General features: G+C 38.4%; 1 protein-coding gene across 5 annotated transcripts in view; it reads right to left on the reverse strand.

Moving 5' to 3' along the window:
* adam22 (ADAM metallopeptidase domain 22) overlaps positions 1-22,629 on the reverse strand; it is a 192,699-nt gene that overhangs the window by 76,122 nt on the left and 93,948 nt on the right. For all 5 annotated transcript variants that reach the window (XR_009808796.1, XM_061915578.1, XM_061915579.1 and 2 more), the window contains exon 6: positions 20,332-20,398. Coding sequence is in view for 4 of the 5 variants with exons in the window: in XM_061915578.1 (XP_061771562.1) it covers positions 20,332-20,398 (67 nt within the window). In the remaining variant the exon portion in view is untranslated. The remainder of the gene's footprint in view (positions 1-20,331; positions 20,399-22,629) is intronic.

Below are 22,629 nucleotides of genomic sequence, written 5' to 3' on the forward strand. Positions count from 1 at the left end.
GAGGGGTTAGTTCGTCTGCCTAACAATACGAAGGTCCTGCAGTCCTGGGTTCAATCCCGGGCTCGGGATCTTTCTGTGTGGAGTTTGCATGTTCTCCCCGTGAATGCGTGGGTTCTCTCCGGGTACTCCGGCTTCCTCCCACTTCCAAAAACATGCACCTGGGGATAGGTTGATTGGCAACACTAAATTTGCTCTAGTGTGTGAATGTGAGTGTGAATGTTGTCTGGCTATCTGTGTTGGCCCTGCGATGAGGTGGCGACTTGTCCAGGGTGTACACCGCCTTCCGCCCGATTGTAGCTGAGATAGGCGCCAGCTCCCCCTGCGACCCCAAAAGGGAATAAGCGGTAAAAAATGGATGGATGGATGGATGTATTAATACCGAGAGAGATAGCGAGAGAGAGATGTAAAATAACATCATTTTTGTCAGATATGACCATTGCTGGAGAAATACTATACAGAAACAAATGTACACACTCCTGGGCAATGTACAAAACGTTGTTTTTTTCTGGCGCATTTAGAAATCTATTAACCCGCATCAGTAATAAAAACATATCGTATGTGGTACTGTCAAAATAAAAATTGCAAAAAACATTTTAAACGGAAAAAAATCTACCCGAAATCCACCCGAACGCCTCCCTAGGGAGGTGTTTAGGGCACGTCCAGCTGGTAGGAGGCCACGGGGAAGACCCAGGACACGTTGGGAAGACTATGTCTCCCGGCTGGCCTGGGAACGCCTCGGGATCCCCCGGGAAGAGCTAGACGAAGTGGCTGGAGATAGGGAAGTCTGGGCTTCCCTGCTTAGGCTGCTGCCCCCGCGACCCGACCTCGGATAAGCGGAAGATGATGGATGGATGGATGGATGGATGGATGGATGGAAAAAAATCTAATCAAATATCTGAACTCACTTTTCATCGACAGCTGAGCTAACTTCAGGTATTGTACCGAAATCTGTTACAAATTCCGATGGGTAACTCCAGGGGGCGATGTTCCCATGGCGTTTGTTTAATGGTTAAACGGCAAGGCCAAAGAGGAGGAGAAGAAGAAGGCTTGCGTATATGGCGTAAACTATCCTTAATGCTGAAACGTCAGTATTCAGAATTTCAACGTTAACAAATTACACATAATCTGGAAATCAATGACTTACTTTCATTATAGTATGAATCCATTGTATCAGCTGTTGATTCTCTCTCAAACACATACATTTTCCGGATTAAAAACTATCATGGAATGAAAGGTCAGTTGTCAGAATCTCAGCATTATTAAATTACACATATTCTTGAAATCGCAAGACATTGATTTCCAGAATATGTGTAATTTATTAATGCTGAGATTCTGACAACTGACGTTTCAGCATTAAGGATGGTTTACGCCATTTACGCAAGCGTTCTTCTTCTCCTCCTCTTTGGTCTTGCCGTTTAACCATTAAACAAACGCCATGGGAACATCGCCCCCTGGAGTTACAAATTCCGATGGATAACAGATGTCGGTACAACACCTGCATGTCTACATTAAACAACCGACTGCGCATGCTCTTCACTACTGTGGCATCCTGGGTAATGGAGTTCCAATGTTACCAGTCATAACCACTATATATCGGCCTCAAGCAATCTAGAAGGCCATACTGACAAGAACCTGTGATCTGATTGGCAATTGCTACTGTCTATGACTGTATGTCCTCATTCATTTACAGTGCCAAATCTGAACACCTCTGGCAGATTAGATAAAGCATGGCAACATAAACTGGCTGAATTCTGATTGGATAAAAACTCCATTAACTAAAAACAACAGCACTGGAAGGAGCATAATATGACATGAAGAGAATATGAATACTTTTAGATATTAGGGAAAGTAAATAAAAAATTACCGGGACGGTATAGCTCAGTTGGTAGACTTGAGGGTTGCAGGTTCGATCCCCGCTTCCGCCATCCTAGTCACAGCCGGTGTGTCCTTGGGCAAGACACTTCACCCACCTGCTCCCAGTGCCACCCACACTGGTTTAAATGTAACTTAGATATTGGGTTTCACTATGTAAAGCGCTTTGAGTAACTAGAGAAAAAGCGCTATATAATTCACTTCACTTCATTTTGATCTTTAATTATGATTTCTGATTATGTTAGGCCAGCAGAGAAGGCCCTGAAGGCACACCATATTATATATATGTATATGTACTATATATATATATATATATATATATATATATATATATATATATATATATATCCATCCTTTCTACCGCTTATTTCCTTTGGGGTCGCGGGGGGCGCTTGTGCCTATCTCAGCTACAATCTGGCGGAAGGCGGTGTACACTCTGGACAAGTCGCCACCTCATCACAGGTGGAACACAGAGAGACAGACAACATTAACACTCACATTTACACACAATGGCCAATTTAGTGTTGCCAATCAACCTATCCCCAGGTGCATTTTTTTTGGAGGTCTGAGGAAACCAGAGTACCCGGTGGGAACCCACGCAGTCACGGGGAGAACACGCAAACTCTACATAGAAAGATCCCGAGCCCGGGATTGAACTCAGGATTACTCAGGACCTTCGTAGTACATGTATGTATGTGTGTGTGCATATGTGTGTGTGTGTATATATATATATATATATATATATATATATATATATATATATATATATATATATATATATATACATATATATATATATATATATATATATATATATATATATATATATATATATATATATATGCAATGAGGTGGATGGATGGATATATATAGATAGATATATATACACACAAACCCCGTTTCCATATGAGTTGGGAAATTGTGTTAGATGTAAATATAAACGGAATACAATGATTTGCAAATCATTTTCAACCCATATTCATTTGAATGTACTACAAAGACAACATATTTTATGTTTAAACTGATACACTTTTTTTTTTTTTTTACAAATAATCATTAACTTTAAATTTCGAAGCCGGCAACACGTGACAAAGAAGTTGGGGAAGGTGGCAATAAATACTGATGAAGTTGAGGATTTCTCATCAAACACTTATTTGGAACATCCCACAGGTGTGCAGGCTAATTGGGAACAGGTGGGTGCCGTGATTGGGTATAGAAGCAGCTTCCGTGAAATGCTCAGTCATTCACTTTGTGAACAAATGCGTGAACAAATCGTCAAACAGTTTAAAAACAACATTTCTCAATGGGCTATTGCAAGGAATTTAGGAATTTCACCATGTATGGTCCGTAATACTATCAAAAGGTTCAGAGAATCTGGAGAAATCACTGCAAAGAAGCGATGATATAACGGACCTTCGTTCCCTCAGGCGGTACTGCATCATAAAGCGACATCAGTGTGTAAAGGATATCACCACATGGGCTCAGGAACACTTCAGAAAACCACTGTCAGTAATTTTAGTCTGTCGCTACATCTGTAAGTGCAAGTTAAAACTCTACTATGCAAAGCCAAAGCCATTTATCAACGATACCCAGAAACGCCGCAGGCTTCGCTGGGCCCGAGCTCATCTCAGATGGACTGATGCAAAGTGGAAAAGTGTTCTGTGGGCTGACGAGTCCACATTTCAAATTGTTTTTTGGAAACGGTAAACGTTGTGTCCTCCGGACTAAAGAGGAAAAGAACCATCAGGACTGTTCTAGGTGCAAAGTTGAAAAGCCAGCATCTGTAATGGTATGGGGGTGTACTAGTGGCCAAGGCATGGGTAACTTACACATCAGTGAAGGCACCAGTAATGCTGAAATATATATATATATATATATATATATATATATATATATATATATATATATATATATATATATACATATATACATTAGGGGTGTGGGAAAAAATCAATTCAAATACGGATCTAATCGAATAAGTTGCACGATTCATAATCAATTCTCATTTTTTAAAAATCTATTTAATTTTTTTTAATTAATCAAACAAACCACTACACAGCAATACCATAACAATGCAATCCAATTCCAAAACCAAACCTGACCCAGAAACACTCAGAACTGCAATTAACAGAGCAATTGAGAAGACAAAACATGACAGAACAAACCAAAAGTAAAGTTAAAGTTAAAGTACCAATGATTGTCACACACACACTAGGTGTGGTGAAATTTGTCCTCTGCATTTGACCCATCCCCATGATCACGCCCTGGGAAATGAGGGGAGCAGTGGGCAGCAGTGGTGCCACACCCGGGAATCATTTTATGGTAATTTAACCCCCAATTCCAACCCTTGATGCTGAGTGCCAAGCAGGGAGGTAATGGGTCCCATTTTTTATAGTCTTTGTTATGACTCGGCCGGAATTTGAACTCACAACTTACCGATCTCAGGGCGGACACTCTAACCACTAGGCAACTGAGTAGTGAAAGAAATATGAATATTATCAACGACAGTATCAATATTAGTTATGATTTCAGCACAGCAGCGATTAAAAATCTCTCATTGACATTATCATTAGAAATGTATATTAAAAATAAAGAAATATAGTGTCACAGTGGCTTGCACTTGCATCGCATTTCATAAGCTTGACAACACACTGTGTCCAATGTTTTCACAAAGATAAAATAAGTCGTATTTTTGGTTTGTTTAATAGTTAAAACAAAATTACATTATTGCAATCAGTTGATAAAACATTGTCCTTTACAATTATAAAAGCTTTTTTAAAAAAAAAATAATAATCTACTACTCTGCTTGCATGTCAGCAGACGGGTAGATCCTGCTGAAATCCTATGTATTGAATGAATACAGAATCGTTTTGAATCGAAAAAGTATCGTTTTTAAATCGAAAATCGAATCGAAAAAATCGATATATTATCGAATCGTGACCCCAAGAATCGATATTGAATCGAAACTTGGGACATGCAAAGATTTGCATCCCTAATATATATATATATAAACATATATATATATATATATATATATATATATATATATATATATATATATATATATATATATATATATATATATATATATAGGGCTTCAGGGTGGCAGAGGAGCTAGTGCGTCTGCCTCACAATACCAAGGTCCTGCAGTCCTGGGTTCAAATCCAGGCTCGGGATCTTTCTGTGTGGAGTTTGCATGTTCTCCCCGTGAATGCGTGGGTTCCCTCCGGGTACTCCGGCTTCCTCCCACTTCCAAAGACATGCACCTGGGGATAGGTTGATTGGCAACACTAAATTGGCCCTAGTGTGTGAATGTGAGTGTGAATGTTGTCTGTCTATCTGTGTTGGCCCTGCGACGAGGTGGCGACTTGTCCAGGGTGTACGCTGCCTTCCGCCCGACTGTAGCTGAGATAGGCGCCAGCGCCCCCAAAAAGGGAATTAGCGGTAGAAAATGGTTGGATGGATATATATATATATATATATATATATATATATATACAGATATATATTTATTTATATATATGTACATATATGTATATGTATATATATATATATACATTCATGTATACATACATAAATATACACATATATATACATACAAATATACATTCATACATGTATGTACATGTATGTACATTATATACATACATATGTATACATACACATATTTATACACATATGTTTGTATATATATAAATACATACATGTATATATATAAATACATACATTTATATTCAAATATAGATATACATATACGAACATACATGTATGTATATATATATATATATATACTCAAACACACACACATATATATATATATATATATATATATATATATATATATATATACTCAAACACACATATATATATACAGATACATATATGTATTTATTTATATATAAATATATATATGTACATATATGTATATGTATATATATACATATATATAGTAGAAGCATTTAAGTCTCACCTTAAAACTCATTTGTATACTCTAGCCTTTAAATAGACTCCCTTTTTAGACCAGTTGATCTGCCGTTTCTTTCCTTTTTCTTCTATGTCCCACTCTCCCTTGTGGAGGGGGTCCGGTCCGATCCGGTGGCCATGTACTGCTTGCCTGTGTATCGGCTGGGGACATCTCTGCGATGCTGATCCGCCTCCGCTTGGGATGGTTTCCTGCTGGCTCCGCTATGAACGGGACTCTCGCTGTTGGATCCGCTTTGGACTGGACTCTCGCGACTGTGTTGGATCCATTGTGGATTGAACTTTCACAGTATCATGTTAGACCCGCTCGACATCCATTGCTTTCCTCCTCTCCAAGGTTCTCATAGTCATCATTGTCACCGACGTCCCACTGGGTCATTATTGTCACCGATGTCCCACTGGGTGTGAGTTTTCCTTGTGTGGGCCTACCGAGGATGTCGTGGTGGTTTGTGCAGCCCTTTGAGACACTAGTGATTTAGGGCTATATAAGTAAACATTGATTGATTGATTGATTGATATACATATATATATATACATTCATGTATACATACATAAATATACACATATATATACATACAAATATACATTCATACATGTATGTACATGTATGTATATATACATACACATTTATATATACATACATATGTATACATACACATATTTATACACATGTTTGTATATATATAAATACATACATTTATATTCAAATATACAGACATACATACATACACACGAATATACATGTGTGTGTGTATATATATATATATATATATATACATATATATATATTCATATATATACATACTTATATATACATACATAAATGTTTGTACATGTACTGTATATGTATACAAAAAAAGCTGAATTTTCCCTTGGATAAATCAAGTATATTCTGTCACATTTGGAACGCATATTGGATCTGGTGTTGTCACCCCCAGATGCACGAGGACCAGACAGGCAGGATAGCAGGTAAGACGTGATTTAATATACAAAAAAAAAGATCATTGGTGCAAAACAGGCAAAAGAAACGGCGTGCCGAATGCACGGTAAGCTAAGCTAAAACTTAGCATAGAGTCCAAAGTCCAAACATTGATGTGCCAAGCACACAAGAAGCTAAGGTGTAACTTAGCACAGAATTTACAAAGCAGAGAAAACCATACGTGACTGTTGTGTGTAGCAAACCATGAGCCAAGAACGAACTGAGGAAGAATGCAGGCTTAAATACTAAAGTAAAAATCACAAACGGGTGCGCGCCAGGAGCCAGTGCAGGTGGAACTAATGAAGTCGCCATGGTGATGAATACAAACAATGCACACAACTCAGGGAACAGAAGAGTCCAAAAACAACAAGAAAACACACAAAAAAACCTCAACAACCAAATATTGTAGGATCCGAGCGGCGGATCCTAACATAACCCCCCCCCTTAAGGGACAGATCCCGGATGTCCCAAAAATCTTGCCCCCCCCACACACACAACAACAAAGTTCAAACGTGAAGGGAGGGCAGAGGGAGGACACGGTGGCGGGTCGCCCAGTCATGTGTCCCCGAATCCATCGAGGACACATCGGGTGGCGGCGGCGGCGGACGGAACGTCGCTGCCGAAGATGTCTCGGTGGGCGACCTCGTAGAGACCATTTCTGCAGCCGACGTGGCGGTGGGTGCACCCGACAAGGAGGAAGCCCTGGGTACGGCCACGCCCGTGGCCGACGTGGAAGTGGGCGCGCCAAAGCAGGCCCGGGAGCAGCAGATGGCCGAGGAGCAGACGCAGGTCCCGGCCGAGGAGCAGACGCTGGGGCCGGCCGAGGAGCAGACGCTGGTGCCGGCCGAGGAGCAGACGCTGGTGCCGGCCGAGGAGCAGACGCTGATGCCGGCAGAGGAGCAGACGCTGATGCCAGCCGAGGAGCAAACGGTGGTGTGAGCTCCAGCCCTGGAGAAGATGCCAGTGTGGGCTCCAGCCTTGGAGCAGGTGCCGGAGTGGGACCCAGCCTTGAGACAGGACTCGGACTACGATGAAAACTACGACTATGACTAGAACTAGGAATATGACTAGGGGTTAAACTAGGACTCAAACTATGACACAGACTACGAATAGGACTGGGACTACAACTAGGAATGTGACTAAGAGTCAGCCTCGGACTTGGGCAAGGACTTGGGCAAAGACTAGGACTAGCAGTCAAACTAGGGCTTGGGCAAAGACTTGGGCAAGGGCTAGGGCAAAGACTTGGGCAAGGGCTAGGGCAAGGACTAGGACTCGGACTATGACTCAGTCTACGAATCAGACTAGAACTTGGACAGTGACTACGACAAGGACTAGGACTACTACGAGGACTACGACAGGGACTGTGACTACAACAAGGACTTGGACAGGGACTAGAACAAGGATTAAGACAAGAACTAGGACCAGGACTAAGACATGGACCAGGGCTCGGATCAGGACTCGGACCAGGACTTGGACTACGCGTCAGTCTACGAGTTGGACCAGGCGTTGCTCTACAAGTCGGGCCAGGACTAGAACTAGGACTAGGGCTTGGATTAGGACATGGACTAGGACTAGGAACAGCTAGCCGTGGTTCCGGTGGAGGCGGCCTAGGAGGACGTCGCGGCCTAGTGGTTCGCAGCTGTGCCACCTCCGTAGTACAGCTACTATCACTAGCCCCCCCCTCAAGACGCGGATTCCAGACGTGCTCCTCGTGGCCAGAGACTGACCCCAAGGGAGGGAGGGGGGAGGTCAGGAGTGGGGCAGACAAGGTGGGAGAAAAAGTTATTGGGGGTGGAGCCAAAGTCACAGAGGATGGGGTTTGAAAATCAAAAGACTGCGGAAAACTAAATTTGGAAAAAAAAATTGTCATAGGAATTATTATTCGAATGAAAAGCCTTAGTGGGGGGTTTACAGAGGGAATAAATTGCATCTAAAAAAAAAATCTTGGTGGATGACGTCATCCCTAGTGGGAGGTGTGACGTCACCACCAGGAAGTGGAGCATTATCTATGGAGGCTGAGGGTAGTTTTTGCCACACAGCCCAATAGATTGCGGGTTTAGAAAACGGACACCTTAATGGGGGAAACTGGGCTGGAGTGGATGCTCTGCTGTCCGTGGAAGCAGTTGTCGAGAGCGGCACGTCGAGAGCGGTGCGTCGAGAGCGGCGCGTCGAGAGCGCCGCATCTTTGCGCGGCGATGGCTCCATGTCCTATGCGAGGTGACGAGAAGCTTGGCTCATGCTGTCACATTTAGAACGCATATTGGATGCGCGTGTTGTCACCCCCAGATGCACGAGGACTAGACAGGCAGGATAGCAGGTAAGACGTGATTTAATATACAAAAATAAAAGAACACTGGTGCAAAACAGGCAAAAGAAACAGCGTGCCGAACGCACGGTAAGCTAAGCTAAAACTTAGCATAGAGTCCAAAGTCCAAACATTGATGTGCCGAGCGCACAAGAAGCTACGGCGTAATTTAGCACATAATTTACAAAGCAGGGAAAACCATACGTGACTGTTGCGTGTAGCAAACCATGAGCCAAGAACAAACTGAGGAAGAATGCAGGCTTAAATACTAAAGTAAAAATCACAAACAAGAATCATTAACTTTAGAATTTAATGACAGCAACACGTGACAAAGAAGTTGGGAAAGGTGGCAATGAATAATGATAAAGTTGAGGAATGCTCATCAAACACGTATTTGGAACATCCCACAGGTGTGCAGGCCAATTGAGAACAGATGGGTGCCATGATTGGGTATAAAAATAGCTTCCCAAAAAATGCTCAGTCTTTCACAAGAAAGGATGGGGCGAGTTAAACGCTTTTGTCCACAACTGAGCGAGCAAATAGTGAAACAGTTTAAGAACAACGTTTCTCAAAGTGCAATTGCAAGAAATTTAGGGATTTCAACATCTACGATCCATAATATCATCAAAAGGTTCAGAGAACCCGGAGCAATCACTCCACATAAGCGGCATGGCCGGAAACCAACATTGAATGACCGTGACCTTTGATCCCTCAGACAGAACTGTATCAAAAACCGACCTCAATCTCTAAAGGATATCACCACATTCAGAAAACCACTCACACTAAATACAGTTCGTCGCTACATCTGTAAGTGCAAGTTAAAGCTCTACTATGCAAAGCGAAAGCCATTTATCAAAAACATCCAGAAACATCGCTGGCTTTTCTGGGCTCGAGATTATCAAAAATGGACTGATGCAAAGTGGAAAAGTGTTCTGTGGTCTGACGAGTCCACATTTCAAATTGTTTTTGGAAATATTCCACATCGTGTCATCCGGATTAAAGGGGATGCGAACCATCCAGACTGGTATCGACGCAAAGTTCGAAAGCCCACCTAAAAAGACACCTAAGCCAAAGGCTTAGATAATAAAAAGGATTAGCAAATCATTGTATACCGTTTATAATTTACATCTAACACAATTTCCCAACTCAAATGGAAACGGGGTTTATATATATACATATATATATATATATATATATATATATATATATATATATATATATATATATATACACATATTTTTCCGATTCAAAACGATTCTGTATTCATTCAATACATAGGATTTCAGCAGGATCTACCCGTCTGCTGACATGCAAGCAGAGTAGTAGATTATTATTTTTTTAAAAAAGCTTTTGTAATTGTAAGGGACAATGTTTTATCAACTGATTGCAATAATGTAAATTTGTTTTAACTATTAAACGAACCAAAAATACGACTTATTTTATCTTTGTGAAAACATTGGACACAGTGTGTTGTCAAGCTTATGAGACGCGATGTAAGTGTAAGCCACTGTGACACTATTTTTCTTTATTTTTTATTTTTATAAATGTCTAATGATGATGTCAATGAGGGATTTTTAATCACTGCTATGCTGAAATTATAACTAATATTGATATTGTTGTTGACAATATTCAGTTTTATTTCACTACTCAGTGACCTAGTGGTTAGAGTGTCCGCCCTGAGATAGGTAGGTTGTGAGTTTAAATCCTGGCCGAGTCATACCAAAGACTATAAAAAATGGGACCCATTACCTCCCTGCTTGGCACTCAGCATCCAGGGTTGGAATTGGGGGTTAAATCACCATAAAATGATTCCCGGGCGCGGCACCGCTGCTGCCCACTGCTCCCCTCACTTCCCAGGGCGTGATCAATGGGATGGGTCAAATGCAGAGGACAAATTTCACCACACCTAGTGTGTGTGTGACAATCATTGGTACTTTAACTTTAACTTTACTTTTGGTTTGTTCTGTGTCGTGTTTGTGTCTTCTCAATTGCTCTGTTTATTGCAGTTCTGAGTGTTGCTGGGTCAGGTTTGGTTTTGGAATTGGATTGCATTGTTATGGTATTGCTGTGTAGTAAATTGATTAAAAAAAAAAAAGTTTTTAGTTTATTTTTAAAATAAACTAAAAATTCCTTTTTTTAAAAATGAGAATCGATTATGAATCGGGCAACGTATTCGATTAGATTCATATTCGAATTGATCTTTTCCCACACCCCTAATATATATATATATATATATATATATATATATATATATATATATATATATATATATATATATATATATATACATATATATATATATATATATATATATATATATATATATATATATCAATGTTTACTTATATAGCCCTAAATCACTAGTGTCTCAAAGGGCTGCACAAACCACAACACAAACCACTACCACATCCTCGGTAGGCCCACATAAGGGCAAGGAAAACTCACACCCAGTGGGACGTCGGTGACAATGATGACCCAGTGGGACGTCGGTGACAATGATGACTATGAGAACCTTGGAGAGGACGAAAGCAATGGATGTCAAGCGGGTCCAACATGATACTGTAAAAGTTCTATCCAAAGCGGATCCAACACAGCAGCGAGAGTCCCGCTCACAGCGGAGCCAGCAGGAAACCATCCCAAGCGGAGGCGGATCAGCAGCGCAGAGATGTCCCCAGCCGATACACAGGCAAGCAGTACATGGCCACCGGATCGGACCGGACCCCCTCCACAAGGGAGAGTGGGAGACATAGGCGCATATATATATATATATATATATATAAATATATATATATATATATATATATATATATAATAGGCGCATATATATATATATATATATATATATATATATATATGTAAAATTGTAGTATCAAATATAAAGATAAAATATATAGTCAAATGTTCTTATAGGAGCAGGAGAGGTTGTTTATGAATTAAAAATGTTCTGCTTTTTCATGCCAGCAGCATTTTCCTTTTGAGGACACACAGCCAGCCTGATAATGTGGACCTAATCCTTGACCAAAAGTGCTCGCTATTGTTGTTTTACAGTGCTCAAATATGTTGATGTAACACAATATCATGTTGGAAAATTCCATACGTTAGGTACTTTATAAAGCAGATCGTTGTGCTAACATCCTGGCGTTAACACTTCTCTAAGAAGGGGCAGATGGATTTACCATATGTCCATTAGGAGCCATGCCAAAACCATCTCAACACACGCCTCCTCCTTCTCCTCTTCCTGTCTGGATTTTTATTCTATTACGTGATTTTTGATCCACATGACAAGAGAAAGTGAGATTGATCACCAACTGCACTCCCCTTACTCACCATTGTCTGGTATACTCAATGGACGTCTTTATGTGCTCGACGTCTCAATCATCAACAAAACCATTCTGGGTATGACTACATCTTATCTGTCTTGTCTTTTAACAAAGAAACAAGGAAGTCACAATCGTCGTTCAAAGGAAAGGAAGAACTGAACTGGGCAAGAAAGCATTTAGGTTTTCAGCACCGAATGCTTGGAATAACCTACAATCGGATCTTCAAGTTCAAACCCTTGTTACATTAAATGAGTTTAAAGCTTCTGTGAAATGATTGCAGTCTACCTTGTCTGTATGCACATTTGTTATGCAGAGGTGTGGACCCGAGTCACATGACTTCTACTCGAGTCAGACTCGAGTCATGAATTTAATGACTTTAAACTCGACTTAATAAATTGTAAAGAGACTTGCAACTCGACTTAGACTTTAACATCATTGACTTGTGACTTCACTTGGACTTGAGCCTTTTGACTTGACAACACTTGCTACTTTCCCCAAAACCCAAAGATAAAAAAGTTATTCAGGAGCACTCTGTATCTTTCATTGTGTACGTGTGTGTCTGTCAGCGTGTGTGCTGCCTGTCAGTACAACATCCAATCAAATTACATCCACGTTTTTTTCATCCCACAGCATTCATTCAAGGAAAACCAACGAAGAAGTGCTGCCAAACAACGCACCAGTGAGGAAAAATTATGCCAAAGATGGTTTCGTTCGGGTATTAAAACTACGAGTTGGTCAACAAAAAAGGAATTGCATTATGCAAAACATGCAGTTCGAAGATTACAGACGAAGACAGACTTTAAAGACTTCCAATTTCGTTCAACATTTGAAGTTGCACAGAGAACGGTAAGTTTTGAATGTAAGCTAACGTTTATTGGCTAAGTAACATAACCTTTATTTGCTGTGTAGTTAAATCATTGAGGCCATAAACTCACTGCTAACGTTATAATAAGAGACATCTTCTAAGGGTATGCATAATCGAGAGCTACTGCCTACTGGCGCTGACGAGACGAGGGGCCGTCATCTTGGAGTGGTGATCCACTCCACTCAGTGCTATTATTCATTTGGCAGGAGCAATGAACTGTCAGAGCATTCCCTTAATTTTACCTCACTGAATACCAATGATTTTCACACGTTTTTTTGTCATACGTGTAGCTAAAGGACACATGTTTTATTATTCATAGTTTGCTTAACAGTAATAGAATATTCTTATATGCTATAAGTAACCAGACGACCGAGATCAAAACTAGGAATATAATCCCAGAGAAGTGTGGAAAAAGCCGTCAGCAATTTTTAAATTCAAGAAACATTTTGATTAGATTATATATACATGCGTATATCCTACATAAACAATGTATGAATACATTAGGTATCTATATATCTCAGGGACCTACAGACTGTATCTCTTTTGCTGCAACAGCAGAGTTTATTCTGTCTTGACACTGTGTATTGATATTTTGTATTACATTTTTCCCTTAAATGATAATGTTTACAGTGATTGTTTTATATGTATTTTTTATGTATGTCGCTTTGGATAAAAGCGTCTGCCAAATACTTCAAGATAAACTTATATAAACACCTGAAAGTCTTTATGTCAGTTAAAACCACCAATCTGTTTCACCGGATTCAAAATAAAACCAAACTCTGTCTCTACCCAACAATGTTAGTATTTCAATATTGTTACTTAAATACTTATTCCTGGTTACAATTATACTGTTAAGAAAGTATTGTCTTATACTTTGCCTAAAATGAGAATGCATCATAATCAGTGGCAGCTGGTGAATTTTGTTTTAGGTGGGGCTGAAAGATTGTAAACCAAATCCCTGTAGGGGCGTCGTACTCCCCCAGAATATTTATTTGGGATTTTCACATACAAATATTGAAGATCTTTGCTCCTTCTCAACTCTGTGGTAATATTTTTTTCACAAAATACAAACAAAAGTACGCTAATGTTAAATCTTACTTGGGAAATGTAATCCCCCGATTCCTGTTGTCAACAGTCCACTCATTTGAGCAAGGAAACGTTCATCAACAATTTAAACACCATCTTTGTTTTCTACCTGTCAACTATCAGTTTAGGCTGCTCGCCGGCTCCTCATCACCACTTCAAGATGGCGGACGAATTTCTCACGTCACAGCAGCCAACGATGCGTCTTCTTATAAAATGTCTATGGTTATAACGTCATTGCAAACACAACAATCTGTTGCGTCCATTGCAGTTCGCTATCTTATTCATAGTTTGTGTGAAGTGTTTTTTTGCATGAGGTACCTATACATAACGTTATGTTAGTCAATGTATCACACACAGTAACGTAATGTTAGACGGTGGTCAGCAGCACCGCGTATTTTAGCCACCTACAAAAAGACAAACATAGTCAAATAAAGGTCAGTTAAAATGTATACTATATTAAAAATATGAGTACATATTGCATAGGGCCCTGACATCAAAAAAGTACAACTCTGTTCATTGTTATGTTCATGTATTTGTTATGTTTTTCATGTGTACGCACACATCAACACACATACAGTATGAGATGAGCTCAATGAGCTAAGGTAAGAACAGGATAGAAACTGCTGTAGGACTAGTTACAATGCAATATGCCATGGAAATATAATGTTAAAACTTTGTGCAAATAAGTTGCACTTTATCGTTTCAAATGTGTTTATTCTGTAAAAGACTGAGTTAAATGATTAAAATGACTGGTTAATAGAGCTATTATGAAGTGCAATGTCAGCACTATTTTTTTCCTGCAATTTCAAATGCACTTGTTTTGATAAATAAATACAGCGTTTTAAAAGCATATCTGTATAAATATATTAGCCTGTGGTTAAAAGGACTTGAAAGGACTCAAAACTCAAAATGCAGGACTTGGGACTTGACTTGAGACTTTCCAGTCTTGACTTTGGACTTGACTCGGGACTGGACTTGGGACTTGAGGGTAAAGACTTGAGACTTACAAGACCTGCAAAACAATGACTTGGTCCAACCTCTGGTGTTATGTGAGCAAGTTTTAATGTTGTAAATGTGATGTTTAAAGTGTTGTTTAATGTTTTTGATGTAACCTTGCTGCTGCCCTCTTGGCCAGGCCTCCCTTGGAAAATAGATATTTGATCAAAATTGAATTGTACCTGGTTAAATAAAGGCTAAATAAAAAAATAAAAAAAGTCAACATTATGATTGTGTTTCAGCATTGTACAACTGTCCCATTTGAAGGGTAGCTTCTCTTTTATTTTTTACATGCCAGTCATTAGCTTTCAGCTACATGTCCTTTATGTTAGTATCTGCTTAGAACAACAATGTCTATTTAATTCATTTTTCATTCCGTCTTTGCTCATAATGCACTGGGCAGCCAAACACTTCTGAATGATGCTAAAAGTTCAACTTCTGGTTCATTTCTTGTTCTAAGCCATCATATACAAGCTTTTTGCTTAGCAATAGGGTTTTACATAAACAATATCTACTTCTAATTATATTGCTCTTTCATTTTACTGAGGAGGAACCTTCCGTCCTTCCTCCCATTTCCTGTTCTATAGTTAACATCATTATTTTCTTCTCAGCAGACAAATTTCAGGGTTGCAGGGGGCGCTGGAGCCTATCACAGCTGCATTCGGGCGGAAGGCGGTGTACACCCTGGACAAGGCGCCACCTCATCGCAGGCTTTTATTGTCTTTTTTAAGGTAATTAGACTACGGTAAATACTATTTTGGTAGCATCTGCTTGAAATTTTACATAATATCATTTAAAATAATCTTTATTTAGTATTAATTGGTCTCCTTTTTCTACCATTATTTTACCAAGCAGAAAGACCCTGTAATATTTTACAGTAGTTTCCATTTCTGGTTATATGGTTATTATTTGATCAATTGATTTTATTGTTTTGATTTTGTACAGCGTCCTAGTGTGCCCAGAAAGGCACCTTAGAAGTAAAATGTATTATTATTATCATTATTATTATTATACTTTTTTATTGCAAAATACCAAGAAAAAGCATGTGTAGATTTAATCCTTTGGATGCTCACTTAGCTAAATTCTGACACGACAATATTTTGTTTGACCTTTGAAGCATTTTTCAGAAATATTGTCCAATTTTTGAAGGTTTAATTGTAATTTTGGCATTAACTATTCAGACTTTTCCGGTGCTGCTAACATTGAAGATGATTTTTGGACACCCCTGCTTTTCCTCAGCTACCACAAAACCATAATCAATTAATTAGCTTGTTAGCTGGGTGTGTGAACAATGGTAACCAAAGAGAGAAGGGGGATATTATTGCAGCTGGAACCAATCAATGTGTTACAACAGGGGTAGGAAACCTAGGGCTTGCGGGCCAGATGAGGCTCTTTTGATGACTGCATCTGGCTTTCGGATAAATCTGAGCTGACACTGCTTAACACAATAAGTAATGAATAATTCCACTTGAAATCACAGTGTTAAAAATAATGTTCAAAATATAAAAGATGCTCGTGCATTTGAATCCATCCATCTTTTTTTCTACCTTCACTTGTTAAGAAGTAATTTATTTATTATTGGTTAGTGTAGGGCTTGCCCTCCTGGGGGTTCTTCAGACCACCAAACACCGACATGAGATCGTGTGTCAGGGTTACAATATTGTTTTATTTTTCAATAAGTCTCTCAGTTGCTTTCCAGCAATTGTCCTTTTCTCTTTTGTTCTGGTTCGCGCTGTGGTTCCAGTTCCAACCCCGTCTCTCCTCCTGGCTGCTGCTTATGACAGAGCGACAGGTGATTAGATAACAAAGCCATCTGCGCACCTGTCGCTGATTTCGAGGCCGGTCCTGGCACACCCTGCATCACTGCAGGACCGCAGGCCACGCCCCCTCCACAGTTAGCTTCAGAATAACAATGTTATTGTTATTCTGAAGAATAAGAGACCTATTATACTCGAGAAATGTTGGTCTTACTTAAAAATGCACGCGTTTAGTTGTGTTCAGTGTTAAACAAATTATTATATGGCTCTTACAGAAATACATTTTAAAATATTACGCTTTCTTGGCTCTCTCAGCCAAAAAGGTTCCCGACCCCTGTGTTACAACTTTGAAAAGGGCGTGTTGATGCAGCTGGAACAAATAACGGTGTTACAATTAGGGTTGTCTTGCACTAAGGATTTTCATAGTCAAAACTTATTTGTTAGATTTTGCTCAAAGTCGACAGTGAGTCAAATCTATGGTGTCGATATTTTTGTAAATGTGTTTTTTAGGAGCACAGTGAGTGGGGACAACATTAGCCGTGCTAAATAAACATATTGTGATAATATGTAGTATTATGCTTTGGTCACTAGGTGTCAGTAATGTCACATGTAGCCACAGAATGGAGGAAAGAGGATGAACTCAATGATAATGTGACTTTCTAAAAGTTAAAGGGGATCTATGATCATTTTAATTTACATTTACCACACTTCCTTGTGGTCTAGATCAGTGGTCCCCAACCTTTTTGTTTCATGAAGAAATACAATCATGTGTGCTTACGGACTGTATCCCTGCAGACTGCATGGATCTATATTGATATATAATGTATATATTGTGTTTTTTATGTTGATTTAATAATTTAAAAATAAAAGACATTTTTTATTTATTTATTTATTTATTTTATTTCTTGTGCGGCCCAGTACCAATCGGTGGTTGGGGACCACTGGTCTAGATAATATGTATTGGATATACTTTGGTGTGAATTTGTTCATGTTGACAATACAGTCGGGGTTCAATGTCGAATAGTTGAGTCATTTTTATTGCAAATACTGATTCGAAATCAGAGGAGAAGGCGTTCGCAGTGGGGTTGTACATAGGTTTGCGCGATATAAATGATATACATGATATACATTTATCCAACAATGTATATCATGTAATACTATAGCTATAATGAGATAATGCATGTTGAAGATACATTCTAGCTGTGTCCGCAAATTTAAAAGCGACATGAGAACGAACACATGTAAGAACACTATTTAGCGCTTCATTTAGCACGTGTCAGAAGGACATGCTGCCATTGTAGATGGATTGCAGGACTGCTTCTAACATGTCCATAAAAAGTGGTACATGTCTCCTGCATGTTTGAAAACATAGCAAAAAGCTGGAGGTAGGAGGATGACAACATGCGTGTGCAGTAAATGAATGTCTCCCTGGTGATGCCCCATATCGCCCCCAATTGTAATTTTCCTGAAGGAATAAATAAATTACTATCTATCTATCTATCTATCTATCTATCTATCTATCTATCTATCTATCTATCTATCTATCTATCTATCCATCTATCCATCTATCTATCTATCTATCTATCTATTAAGAGTGTGGGAAAAAATCGATTCGAATTTGAATCGCGATTCTCACGTGGTGCAACCCAGAATTGATGCTCATTTTTTAAAAATCGATTGATTTATTTAATTTTTTTTGTATTATTATTTTTTTAAATCAATCCAACAAAACAATACATATCAATACCATAACAATGCAATCCAATTCCAAAACGAAACCTGACCCAGAAACACTCAGAACTGCAAAAAACAGAGCAATTGAGAGGAGACACAAACACGACACAGAACAAACCAAAAGTAGTGAAACAAAAATGAATATTATCAACAAAAGTATTAATATTAGTTATATTTTCAGCATAACAGTGATTAAAAATCCCTCATTGACATTATCATTAGACATTTATTAAAAAAAAAAAAAAAGAACAATAGTGTCACAGTGGCTTACACTTGCATCACATCTCATAAGCTTGGACACACTGTGTCCAATATTTTCACAAAGATAAAATAAGTCATATTTTTGGTTCGTTTAATAGTTAAAACAAATGTACATTATTGCAATCAGTTGATAAACATTGTTCTTTACAATTATAAAAGCTTTTTACAAAAATCTACTACTCTGCTTGCATGTCAGCAGACGGGTAGATCATGCTGAAATCCTATGTATTGAATGAATAGAGAATCCTTTTAAATCGGGGGAAAAAATCGTTTTTGAATCGAGAATCGTGCTGAATTGAAAAAAAAATCGATTTTGAATCGAATCGTGACCCCAAGAATCGATATTGAATCGACACCCAAAGATTCGCAGCCCTACTATCTATCTATCTAGTACACATAAAATACTCATTTAAATAAGGCGGTCTGCAGTACTTTACAATTGCATACGCAGTGTTAGTAGATCACATGCAAAACACCCACTAATAGTACACGCTATTTCATAGATTGCACACTCATTTTCTGACCCTGGCATTAAAAAGCTTCAAATGAGAGCAAATGCTAAAAAGCTCTCCAACAAGTAGGAACATACCACAAAGTCAATTACCTCTAGTATCTTGTCTTTTTTTGCTGATTAACAGTAGAAACACACATCTTGTGGACATTTTAATTAGAGAGGACAAAGAGTCACAGACACACAAGCGCATGCACGCACACTCACTCACTCACTCACACACACAAAAAAAAAACACACGTAAAAACACACAATATCTCAAGCTCAGGGTGTCTGGAGGTAATCTGAGATCCGTTCTCTTCTTTCAAAGATCATGCCTTTAATCGCTATTATTTAATTAGCTAAAGGCTTCTTTGCCGCAGGCTTTGTAACCAAGTACATTAAAAATGGCCAATGCTTTCCTTGTGTGTGTGTGTGTGTGTGTGTGTGTGTGTGTGGGTGGGTGCGTGTGTGTGTGCAAACGTGCGTATACGTGTGACATGTAACCCACACAGTTTGATCCTATCATCCTGTCAGAACAAAAGATGACACCTATTTCAATCCTGTAATCTCTTTTGTTGGTTCTTCATCTACTGCAAACATCCTCTATTATTATAATCAGTAAAAAGAGACAAGATATATTGTATAATATTGTTAATATTACAGCCCAGTGGGGTAAACTTACATTGTTGGTGCCACGCTCACCGCCTGGTTCGATCAAGTAGGTGTGATTTCCATCGAAGAACATTCCACTGAAATAAATAAATAGCATAATTTACAATATTGTATTGCTTTTATGAACCACAACAGTTGATTATTCCTTCACTATTATATAATGTATTATAATATACTATTATATATACATATATATATATATATGTATGTATGTATATATATATATATATGTATATATATATATATGTATATACATATATGTATATATATATATATATATATATATATATATATATATATATATATATATATATATATGTATATATATAAAATATATATATATATATATATATATTTATTTATATATATATATACATATATAGTCGAGGTTTCCGTGTTTTATCCATTATACAGTGTTCAATACCGGGGTAGAGTGGAATATACGTTAGGTCAGGAGAAAAACAAGAGGCTATTTCATCCCTACAAGCCTGTTTTGCAGGTTTCCCTGAAATATATATATATATATATATATATATATATATATATACATATATATATATGCCTTCTAACGTAGGTTTCAAAAGTAGAAGTATTGATTTTGCAAATGATGAATCAGTCAGACCCTGCCTTAAGCATGCCCCCCCTTAAAACCTAGTCTTCTACCCATGTTACTAGCACCGAGACCACCCCAGCAGCTGTGTGACATTATTGGTGAGTTAAGGACACAAATAGGAGAGTCAATAGCCAGTCTCTTGCTAACCAGTTGATAACTAGGTGTTTCCAACCAGCCTTCAAAAAATGATACTGATAAAATAGTCACATTTGACCCAGTAAGTTGGACTGACATGAAAACAAATACAAAACACTTACTGTAACTTTAGGATGTTTAGTTGAATCACCACAATTTTTGGCACGAACACAAGTTAACAATTGTCCATTATTTATTGTGCGTTATAAAATTTATACAATTCAAATGAATATCTGTACAACATGCAGCGGCCTCAAAGTATGCGTGTGTTAAAATAAAAATATCGGCTCGTCCTCGGTGGCTAACAATGCAGCTAATGCAGTGGTTCTTAACCTGGATTCGATCGAACCCTGGGGGTTCGGTGAGTCGGCCTCAGGGGTTCGGCGGAGGTCAAAACACACCAGACTCATCGTGGAAATACAAACTTCTCCCTATTACGGATACGGCAACAGCTTACTGATTTGCAGGGGTGTAATTTGTTGTGAGTTTATCCACTGTGTTGCTTTTGTTGTTTGAACAAGGTGATGTTCATGCACGGTTCAATTTGTGCACCAGTAAAAAAAAAACATGGTAACACTTTAGTATGGGGAACATATTCACCATTAATTAGTTGCTTATTAACATGCAAATTAGTCACATATTGGCGCTTAACTAGTCATTATTAAGTACTTATTAATGCCTTATTCGGCATGGCCTTATTATAACCCTAACCCTAACCAAATAACTATGACTTAAGTCTTTATTACTTAGAATATGTTCACCTTGTGTCCAAATAACTCTAAATTTGACATGATTTATGGTCTGGATTATGGTTTTGTTATTTTTTGGACTCTTTTAGTTCCTTTTTGCACTCCCTTGTTTTGTTTGGTTACCATGCCAACTTATCAATCAATCAATCAATGTTCATTTATATAGCCCTAAATCACTAGTGTCTCAAAGGGCTGCACAAACCACAACACAAACCACTACGACATCTTTTGAGTATTTCCAAAGTTATCTCAATCGTATGATGGGAGAGTTGTGTTGTGAACACCTGCATTTTGTATTTCTGGTTTAGTGCAACTCTCCTCATTCTTGCAAGTAAAACAAAACAATTCAACAAAGAATACACTTGATGTTTTACACAGTTTATTTGAAATCATCTCTCACAACATTTTCTCAAAAATCTTCTCATCAAGAACAACAATGTTATCAGCAAAAGCAATGATTGGTTTCGGTTTGGACCCCGGGATGCAGAGACTTAGGCAGCATGTGCAAAAATTACATTCTTTGGTTGACAAGCTAAGCAGAGCAAATTAAATCATTAAAAATATGACTAAGCGTGTCGCCACTTGGTCAAGCATTCACTATACTGAAGCAGAATGAGTCTAATGCCAGCCATGAATGTTTAGATAATACATTTATCCCTGAAAATACAGAAATGTTGCTGATGGCGTGTTTGACGGAGAAGCAGCTTAAAGTAGATACTGTAGAAGTGTGCTCCTCAAGGTAAATGCTGTACAATATTATTATTATTATAAGACTTCAAAAAATAGTGTAATTATTTCCATAATTCTTATC

This window comes from Nerophis ophidion, linkage group LG11, assembly GCF_033978795.1.
Source record: "Nerophis ophidion isolate RoL-2023_Sa linkage group LG11, RoL_Noph_v1.0, whole genome shotgun sequence".
In the NCBI taxonomy this organism is placed as follows: domain Eukaryota; kingdom Metazoa; phylum Chordata; class Actinopteri; order Syngnathiformes; family Syngnathidae; genus Nerophis; species Nerophis ophidion.